The sequence below is a fragment of the Brassica oleracea genome, chromosome C7, assembly GCF_000695525.1.
Source record: "Brassica oleracea var. oleracea cultivar TO1000 chromosome C7, BOL, whole genome shotgun sequence".
In the NCBI taxonomy this organism is placed as follows: Eukaryota; Viridiplantae; Streptophyta; class Magnoliopsida; order Brassicales; family Brassicaceae; genus Brassica; species Brassica oleracea.
This window is the reverse complement of record NC_027754.1, coordinates 12144365-12154710: the sequence shown is the minus strand read 5'-3', so window position 1 is coordinate 12154710 and position 10346 is coordinate 12144365. Positions and strand designations below refer to the sequence as shown.

Here is a 10346-nt window from a genome sequence, read left to right as displayed (position 1 = left end):
TCCTAAACAAAAATATAAAAAAGTATTTGATAGTTTATCTTTTTTTTTTTAATTGTAAATAAAAACGAGATTTATAAAATATATTTTTTCTTTTTTAAAAAAATCCTAACAAAAGTAAACATACATATTTAATAGTATTTTTTAAAATGAATTTGATGACAAGCATGATGCTAAAGCTATTAAATTAAAAAAAAATCTAAACTTAGGATGTTGTCGTGATTGGTATTTATGTGTTTGGTTATACAAAAATCGAACACATGTTTGATATATATATTTTCATGTTTGCTCATAAAAATTGATTATTATTATTGTCACCGTACATATGTTTAGTCAAAAACAAATCAAGCTTCATCATTATCTTATTACATTTTTAATTTTTACTATGTAGTAGTTTATAATTTATTTTAATTAAAATGTTATTATGAAAATATATCATTAATAAAAAATGTATCAAGAAAATATTTTAACATCAGATAAGTTTAATAAAACATTAAATTAGTACATAAGAAATTGTATAATGTTGTCATTGCTTCTTGGTCTTATTTAACTTCTAAATTCCTTTTTATTTCATTATAATTATTATTTCGGGTTGGATCCGGTTTAAATTTTTACGTTTGGATGTTTTTTCTAACTCTAACAAATACTAAGTGAAACTTATGTGTGAAAATGAGTTTTTAACTATAAAATAAATTTCAAATAACATATGTAAAAACAATTTTAAAACAATAATAAAATAATTTTTAAATATTTTTATTAAATTAAAATATCAAGTAAAGCCCGTTGCAATGCACGTGCCCAAATCTAGTTTTATTATATAAAGCTTGGTTCTTCAAAGTTGCTAATTAACATGATTGCGACATCTGTTAATTAATTTATTAAGATTGTGACATGTGTCAAAAATATGTTACAATTCTCTTTTATTAGGAATTAAAAAGATTTAGAAAAAGAAAATTATTATTACATTTTTTTGGACTCTTATTATATAAAGCTTAGTTCTTCAAAGTTGCTAATTAACATGATTGCGACATGTGTCAATTAATTTATTAAGATTGTGACATGTGTCAAAAATATGTTAAAATTCTCTTTTATTAGGAATTAAAAAGATTTAGAAAAAGAAAATTATTATTATATTTTTTTGGACACAAGAAAAAGAAAATTATTACAAAAATATAGTTTATTATTCTTTTTAGGACTTAAGAAAATGAAAATTACTATTACATAGCCTTTTACAATTAGATTTGTATGGCTTTTTTTATAACATTTTAAAAATATTTGATATTAAATTTATTTTTTGAAAATTCTATAAACAAAGAATAATTGTAAAAAACTATTTGAAATTATTTTTTTCTTTTTAAAATATTTTGTATATTTTCATCTTTAAAGATACTAAAGAAAGATATTATAAGATAAAATATTAAGTTTTTTTTAAACAATTTAAATAAAAACAAATTATAAAAACCTACAAGTACAAGAAATTATTTAATAAAAATCAAATAGAAAAACTAACTGTAAAATAAGTGATATTCCTTTTTTTAAAACCTCAGTAAAAAAAATGTAAAAGTACTCTTATTATTTTTATATAAATAACTAACTTTCCTTTTTAACCGATAAATGTATGCTACAAAAATATATACCGAAATAAATATTATTTTTATATCTATATTTAGGTTTAAAGTTCCTCATATTATTTTCACAAAAAATAGTTTTGACAATAAAAATATTATCTGAGTATTTTCTTTTAATTTCTCTAAACAACTCAATTTTTTTATCATCTTTTTTACATCTTATGACGCTAACACAAGTTTTTTTTTATTATTATGTTTTTATCGTACATAAGTATGTGTAAATATGAGAAATATATGTTTGTATGTATAAGACATAATATAATTAACTAAAAATAATTTTTTTTACTGAAAATATATTAGTTGTATAAAATTCTTAAAAAACAAGAACGAATTATAGTTGGAATTTTCCTTTTAAGAAAAAATTAAAGTAACTTATTTCTTATAAATAACTAACTTTTCTTTTTAACAGATAATTTTGTGTTAAAAAATTATAAACCAAAAATAACTTCAAATATTTTATCCGATGTGATTGTGACATTTTTACCCAAAAAAACATTGTGTATGTATTAATAAAATTCTATCATTATGTGAAAATAATTTTTTTTCCTAAAATCCTAAATAAAAGAAATTTGAAAAATAAAATTTTCTTCTTTTAATCTTAACCAAATAAGATTTGTTTTTCCTTTTAAATCCTGACCAAATAGAATTGTAAAAGTAATTTTTACTTTTTTAAATTTAATGATAAATATGATACTGAAATATCTAATTAAAAATATTAGTGATATTTAGAAAACAAATTTTGAAAATAATATGATACTGAAATATTTAATTTGAAATATTAGTGATATTGAGAAACCGAATTTTGAAAATAGCAACTTTTAAAAATAGTTAATATTTGCTGGAAATAATTATTTGATAGTATTTTTATTTTCTAAATCCTAGAAAAAAATAATTATAAAAGATTATGTAGTTTTAATTTTCTTTTCTAACACCCTAAAACTGTAAAAAATATATTTGATTGTTCGTTTCCTTTAAAAAGAAAATTCTAAACAAAAGAGATTTGTATCATATTTTTTAATTCCTAACCATAAGAGAATTGTAAGAAGTTATTTGATAGTATAGAAAATTTGATGATGAACATGATACTAAAAATTATTTAATTAAAAATAAAATGTAAAAATAGTATTGATATGAACCGTAAAAATCATAATTTAAAATTATTTAATAATAACTAGAAATAATTATTTGATAGCAATAAGATTTTTCTGAAATTCAAAATATAAGATAATTGTAAAAGTTTATATGATAATACTTTTCCTTTTTTATAATCCTAAACAAAAATATAAAAAAGTATTTGATAGTTTTTCTTTTTTTTAATTTTAAATTAAAACAAGATTTAGAAAATATTTTTTTTCCTTTTTAAAAAATTCTAACAAAATTAAACATACCTACTTAATAGTATTTAAAAAAAAAAGATTTTGATAACGAGTATGATGTTAAAGCTATTAAATTTAAAAAAAAAAATCAAAAACTTAGGATGTTGTCGTGATTGGTATTTATGTGTTTGGTTATACGAAAATCAAACACATGTTTGATATGCATTAGTTTATAATTCATTTAAATTAAAATTTTATTATGAAAATATATCATTAATAAATAATGAATCAAGAAAATTATTTAACATGAGATAAGTTTAATAAACATTAAATTAGTACATAAGAAAATGTATAATGTTGTCATAGCTTCTTGGCCTTTTTTAACTTCTAAATTCCTTTTTATTTCATTATAATTATTATTTTGGATTGGATCCGGTTTAAATTTTTACGTTTGAATGCTTTTTCTAGCTCTAACAAATATTAACTGAAACTTATGTGTGTAAACGAGTTCTTAACTATAAAATAAATTTCACATAACATATGAAAAAATAATTTAAAAAAAAATAAAATAATTTTTTTAATATTTTTTATTAAATTAAAATATCAAATAAAGTCCGTTACAACGCACGGGTCCAAATCTAGTATATTATAAAGATCGCTTTCATAATTGACCACTTCAGCTTTTAATCCCTGCCAAGATTATTTGATAAACAATATATATATATATATATATATATTATGCTTAAGAACTAGCACAATACATTCTACTTTCATGGGAAAACTTTCCTTTATTTATTGACGCACGTGCTTAACATCCATCGTTGAATAAAGAAAACCAAACCGTCCTTCAATCTTTAGTTTACTGAGAAGAAAAGCCAGTAGAAGAAGATACTGAGAGGTTCTTCATGTCTTGTGAACTAACGATCATCCCTTTGAGAAAAGCAGAGTACCAAAAGGCAGAGGTCTTCGGAGACCTTTTACGTTCCGGATGGCTGAAATTCACATAGTATAATCCATATGTGTAATTGGTATCAAGAAACTCGTACAAATCCATAAACGACCACTGGAAGTAGCCTCTCGTCTTTGAGCCATTCCTGCATACATAATTCATCACCGTTTAGTATTAGTTATAAGTGTGATAGGACCAAATTTTTTTTCACGGATCATAGTTACACCTCACTGAATCAAGTACAGCACCGATATAAGCCTGAAGGTATTCAACTCTTTCCACGTCGTCAAGTGATGAATAGTGGTTGGTGGATTGACCTGGTTGTAGTATTTAGTTAAAAGGAAACTCCCAAGATTTTGTAATGTTTTGGAAACTAAGTCAAGGACAAAAAGAGAGAGAGAGAGATAAAGACCGTTTTCAAGAATGTAGACAGGTGGATTGCCATAGTTCTCCTTTATGTATGCCAACACTCCTTCAAGACCCCATGGTAGCACATCATACTGTGAATATAGCATGAAACTCAACATTACAATAATTATGGTGATTCAGAAAGGTTACATAATATTAGCTCTGAAAACACACCTTGACAAGTGTAGAATTCCCAAAGGCTGTCCAAGAAAAAAAAAAGAAGAATCAACTATGGAACTCATGCATGGTAGATGGACAAAACATAGGTAAGAAAAGCATACGGCTAACTAAAGCATTCATGTCTGCACTAAAATCCCCTTGTTGGAAAGTGGATACGTGTGCGGCGGTCATTGTAGTGTAGTGTATGACTCCTATGAAGTCAGACGAGTCTTTAACGACTTTTGTTTCTTCTTCCGAAAAACTTGGCAATCTCTTGCCCACCAGTCTCTTCATCGTATCTGGATAGTCCCCAAACACCAGTGGGTGCAAAATCCTTGAATTCGGAAATGAAAACGTTCATCAGAGTAGCTGAAGAAGAAAGTAAATTATTTCAACAAGAGTGTCTTTAACAAACCAGCCTAAAAAAAAATCTTTGGCTATCTGAGTTGCCATCTCGTCCTCTTTGGAGCTACTAAAAGGAACTACCCAGTATGAAAAGCATGTCATACAAACTGATCCATTCTGTTCACCCTACACCATCACACAAGAGACACCAAGAGGTAAAGCGAGCATTCAATATATTAAGGATATATATGTGTGTGTACGTGTATTTGTGACATGGCGTACCTTATACTTTTGCTTGTACAATCTCGCTGTAGATGCGTGTGCAAGCAACATGTTATGGATCGCAATATATGGCTCAGTTGAAGAGTTTCCTCTGGAACAGTTGACATGTCCAAATGGAGCAGAACAGTGCTCAGGAGGCATAAATCCCAAGTCGTAACCTCCCAATGCTGACATATTGGGTTCATTAATTGTTGACCAGAATTTCACTTTGTTCCCTAACTCTCTGAAGCAAATGTCTGCAAAAGCTGTGAAGTCATCGCTGCAACAGAACATCACATTTATATATAAGAACACACTTCAATTAACAAGTTACAACGAGATCAATGTAGATGGAAGAAAATGTTGGCTTTACATGATTCTGCGGTCAATCCATCCTCCGTATTCATCTTCAAGAGCCTGAGGAAGATCATTGTGGTACAACGTAACATGCGGTTCAATTCCTGTAACCATACCAAACTCAGTTTGTGTTGTTCCAAGACACGTGGCATAATCACACCAAATTGTGATGATGAGACGCATAATGTTACCAATTTACCATGTCTTGTGAGCTCATCAATGAGGTTTTTGTAGAATAGTAAACCCTTTGGATTCACAGGTCCTCTTCCACCTTAAAACCAAACGAACAAAAATACATTTAAAACTTGACGAAGGTAACAACATTGGAGTCCAAACAAAGATAGCATAAAGTAGGAGAATGTGCACATGCACCCATAATTTTCCAAAAGAAATGTTATGTATTTCTAAGCTAAATTTTTATATGCATTCATTATCGTTTGTAATTTTTCTCATTAAATAATATAGAGAAAGTTCAAAAGGAAAAAATAAATCATTTAGGAAAATATAATGAATTTAACTCCATTTAACAAAAAATAGACAGAAATTCTAAAAGCTTAATTATATTTTCTCAATTTTGTAATTACTAAACTCCTATTCTATTTTTTGACATCGAATTTATTGCTTAATAAAGGGTGGTCACATGGTGACTACAAAAAGATCTAAATAAGACAAGATTTCTTAGAAAAACACCAGAACATAGAACTGAACGATAAAATCTTAACAAACTCGTTAAAAAAAATCTTGTTCTAAAATAAAAACAAGGAAAAAAAATATTTTCTATTTTCCAAACAAATTTTCATAGACTACTGCATTCTGTAAGATAAATATTTTGATTTTAGTTTAACATTATATTCTAAAATATTAATTTTAACATTTTAAATTATTAGTTTAATATTTATGTATTAAAATATATAATATATATTAATTAAATACTTGTCGGTATAAAATATTCCTAGATTCGTATGCACACACCTGGTATAAGTCGCGACCACGAGATGGAGAGTCGGAATGCATCTAAACCCATGTCATACATCAGCCTTACGTCCTCCTGAAACATATCACTGTTCATTGAGTCAAAAAAGTTTGAGCACCAAACAAAGCACAAAACAACATGAATGCATGCCCATACCTTATATTTATGATACCCATCACATGCTATATCTCCGCTAGGTGCGTTGTCTGCATCGTTAATAACCAAACCTTACATTGTGAGAACCAAAATTTCTTGAAAACATAAATCTCAATACGTTGATCTCCATTATGAAATTCTAACTTAAATTTGCTTTGTGTGGAGCTTACTAGAGCGAATGTATGTATCCCATATGCTAGGCATCCTCCCGTCTTCATCAACCGCTCCTTCCCACTTAAAAGTTATCAAAAATCATATTCCGATCATCAAAAACAAAAATGCATTTCCGAGTATAAAGAAAGGGAACAACCATTATAAAATAGTTCGAACTACAAACCTGAAAAGCAGAAAAGGCTGATCCGAATAGGAATCCCTCCGGGAAATCATTCCTGCTGTAAGCATCGATGCATCTCCCGGAGAAAGCCAAACACAATAAAATGGTAATGAGGAGCAGAACATGTTCCATCTCTTCTTAGCCTGTCTTGTCGCTCAAATATAATGTCTTGTAAGTAGACTGTTTTTCTTTCTTTTTTTACTTCGCTGCATCTATTCTCAATATGTATGTATACTTGCTGAATGTGTTATTTTCCATATATTTATTCTTTTTTTTGTGGTCGGTCTATTAACCACGTTTTCTAACCATTAAATGGGAGTTAATAAGAACCACTCAAGCTAGCTAGCGGTCACGCATCAAGATTTATGACTAGGGGCCATCATAGTTATCTTCCATCAGATTCTTCTAATTAACCTTAACTAATCACCTTATATATGGTGCGTGTGTCGGCAATGGAGTTTTGGGTGGTATTTGAATTTATTGTATAGACTTAAGTTAAAGTAGATCTCGACCCGCGCAACCGCGCAGATTTTTGTTTTCATTTATTTTTATATAAATATTTTGTTTTCATTTCTAAATAGGTATATATATGTCTATCAATTTTTAAAACATAATAAGTTTACTATATATTTTTTCTATTGAATAGATTGTTTCAAACTTTCACATGTATTTGTATCTTCTTCTATATATATATATTCGGATTATTATTTTATTATTAAAATTATAACTATATATATAAAGATTAGTAAAATATTGTTTTATTGTCATATTCAAAGATATTGTAACATTTCACAAATTTAAAAATTTTTTAAAAAATTAAACTTTTCGCTTCATAGATTTATATTATCGAGTAAAAAATTAAACATTTAGTTTTTGTTTAATTTTTAAAATAAATTATATAGTTTAAAATTTGAAAAAACCTTTATAATTTTAAAAGTTAACATCGATAAATATTTAAATATTTAGCATATAGGTGTATAATATTACAACATTAAATTATATCTATTTAATTTATACTATCTATAAATTCCAGTGGATCATTTATTGTTTAAATCCAATTATGATAGCCCAATAAAAATTTATGGTAGATCCAAAATTTAAATGATAAGATTATATATTAAATGTAACATGACTTTGTAGGAATATGTCCATTAGGTCCATTTTTAAAAAAATCACACATGAATCAAAGTTGTGACTTCTGTTTTAATATATAAGATACATCATTACCATTTTAGTAGACTTGTTGCTGACATTAATTTTACCGTAGACATCTTAAGCTAAATTAGCCAATTTAAGAATCTTTGTCATTAGTCATTAACCATATCGCCACGTTATATAAATTTGACACACTAAGTTAAATAAAGCTAACTAAGCTCATTTCTACTTTTTGTTAGTCAATCTTTGCAATCTTATGTTAAATTAGCCAATTGTGATCATTAGTCTTTGTTTTTAACAATCATTTTTCAGTTGTTTTCGTCTTCACAAGTCTAGCATCTTGTATTTTTCTCTTGAACTCGCCCTAAGAAAAATTAATTTCATACTGATCCATTGTGCCTAAAATCAGTCATTATTATTAACCACATTTGAGAAGAGCGGAACTCAAGTATGTCCCCATCCGTAGATACTTGAGGAGCCGTTGGCGATAGGCCTGGGCATCCGGGTCTTCGGATCGGGTTCGGGTCCTTCGGGTCCTAGCAATTTATACCCATATAGGTACCTATAACTTTTCGGATCGGTTCTGAGTCGGATCTTGTCGGGTCCGGGTCGGTTCGGATCAATAATTTTAATACCCGTAAAATACCCAAAATTTTGGGTATATTTCGGATCCGGATCGCTTCGGGTATTTAGGACCCGAAATACCCGAACTGGACCCGAAAACTCTAAAAATACCCGAAGAACCGCAAAAATACCCAAAAATTTATCCAAAATCAGACCCGAAAACCAAAAACATACCCGAATTTTACCTGAATACCTAAATTATATTTTCTAAAAATCTAAAATTTCACCAACAACCTACAATTATATCCGAAAATCCAAACCCGAAACTTTAAAAAAAATCCGAAATACCAAAAACATACCCAATTACCCAAATATACCTAGTATATATAATTATTTGCGGATATTTCGGGTACCCGAACGGGTCTCGGATAGGACCCGGACCCGAACCGAGACCCGCGGGTCCAAAAAAAAAAAGATCCAATAGGTATTTAGCATAGACCCGGACCCGGACCCGAACTTGTATTTTCAGATCGGTTCCAGTTCGGGTCTTCGGGTCCGGGTAAAATGGCCAGGCCTAGTTGGCGACTTTCGGACTGAAGCTCACTACCAACCACGGATATAAAGGTGGAGATTTCCTCTGTTTCCATAAAAACAATTACTCCCTTTTCCACTTTATACAGCATTTTTGTTGAATAGAAATTTTAAATTGGAAAAATATAAATAAATAAATATTTTTGTGATGCTCATTAATACAACAAAAACGAAGAAAAATGAGAAGACAAAAAGATATTTGGGTGGTGTACATAAACCAAACGTGGTTCACGTGTAAGCATTAAAGGCAAGTAAGATCATGATTAATGGGGGGGTTTTTACGGTAGAGTTTTTAGCGGAATATAAAAATCTATTTCTTAATTTTTAACTAAAAAAACTAAAAACTAGCTCTTAAATATCTTATTTAAGAGCCGGTTTTTAATTTTTTTAGTTAAAACTTAAAAGACGGGTTCTTATATTCAGTTAAAAACATCACCTTAAGAACTCCTATTAATCATGCTCTAATGATTGCTAGTTAATATGTCAGCAGTTTAGTTTTTCTTTTCATTTTTTTTTGTAACTCACTACAAGAAAACAGGGGGATTCTGATGGCCGAAATCGTCGGAAATTCGTCGGAAAAGACCGATTCCGACGAATTTCCGACGAACCTGTCCGTCGGTATCGTTTCGTCGGAAAAAAAAAATTTGTCAGAATTTCGTCAGAACTTCCGACGACTTTCTGACGAATACCGAGAAACGTCATTCTGACGAACTTCCGACGATATTACGATGCGGATACACGAGACCAGAGTTCATCGGAAAAACTACGTACCGACGGAGAACGTTCGTCGGACAATTCCGACATAGAGTGTTCCTCGGTGTATTCCGACGAACTTTGGGCGTCAAAATTTACCAACGGACAACGATCGTCGGAATATACCGACGAACCTCGTTCGTCGGTATATTCCGACGGAAATGTGGTTTGTCAGTAAATTCCGACGGATATATGTCCGTCGGTATATTCTGACGACCATTGTCCGTCGGTATATACCCATTTTTTTTACAAATTAATTTTGCATTTTAATATATTTTTTGATATTAATAAATTTAAAAAATCAGAAATTTAAAACTAATAATATTATAAAATTTAAATTCATAAAAACCGAAATAGGAAAAAAACATTCATAAAGTTTAAAATTCATACAAACCGAAAT

General features: G+C 28.7%; 1 protein-coding gene across 1 annotated transcript; it reads right to left on the bottom strand.

Moving 5' to 3' along the window:
* Window positions 1–3605: 3605 nt before the first annotated feature.
* Window positions 3606–7125, bottom strand: LOC106301235 (beta-glucosidase 9-like). The gene is made up of 13 exons (XM_013737588.1): window positions 6887–7125; window positions 6720–6783; window positions 6550–6599; window positions 6393–6468; window positions 5620–5691; window positions 5437–5524; window positions 5085–5343; window positions 4873–4988; window positions 4580–4791; window positions 4473–4498; window positions 4303–4390; window positions 4117–4207; window positions 3606–4035 (listed from the first exon to the last, which is right to left on the bottom strand). The coding sequence occupies exons 1-13, from the start codon at window positions 7013–7015 to the stop codon at window positions 3801–3803; spliced, it is 1506 nt and encodes a 501-aa protein (XP_013593042.1). The 5' UTR covers window positions 7016–7125; the 3' UTR covers window positions 3606–3800.
* Window positions 7126–10346: the final 3221 nt, after the last annotated feature.

What these genes read in the sequence shown, in the direction of transcription:
- LOC106301235 (XM_013737588.1), bottom strand. Translation starts at nt 7,015, where the DNA reads ATGGAACATGTTCTGCTCCTCATTACCATTTTATTGTGTTTGGCTTTC. An exon ending in GTGGTCGCGACTTATACCAG is followed by an intron (nt 5,692 to 6,392) that starts GTGTGTGCATAC and finishes TTTGGTTTTAAG; the next exon opens with GTGGAAGAGGACCTGTGAAT. An exon ending in GGAATTCTACACTTGTCAAG is followed by an intron (nt 4,391 to 4,472) that starts GTGTGTTTTCAG and finishes CTATATTCACAG; the next exon opens with TATGATGTGCTACCATGGGG.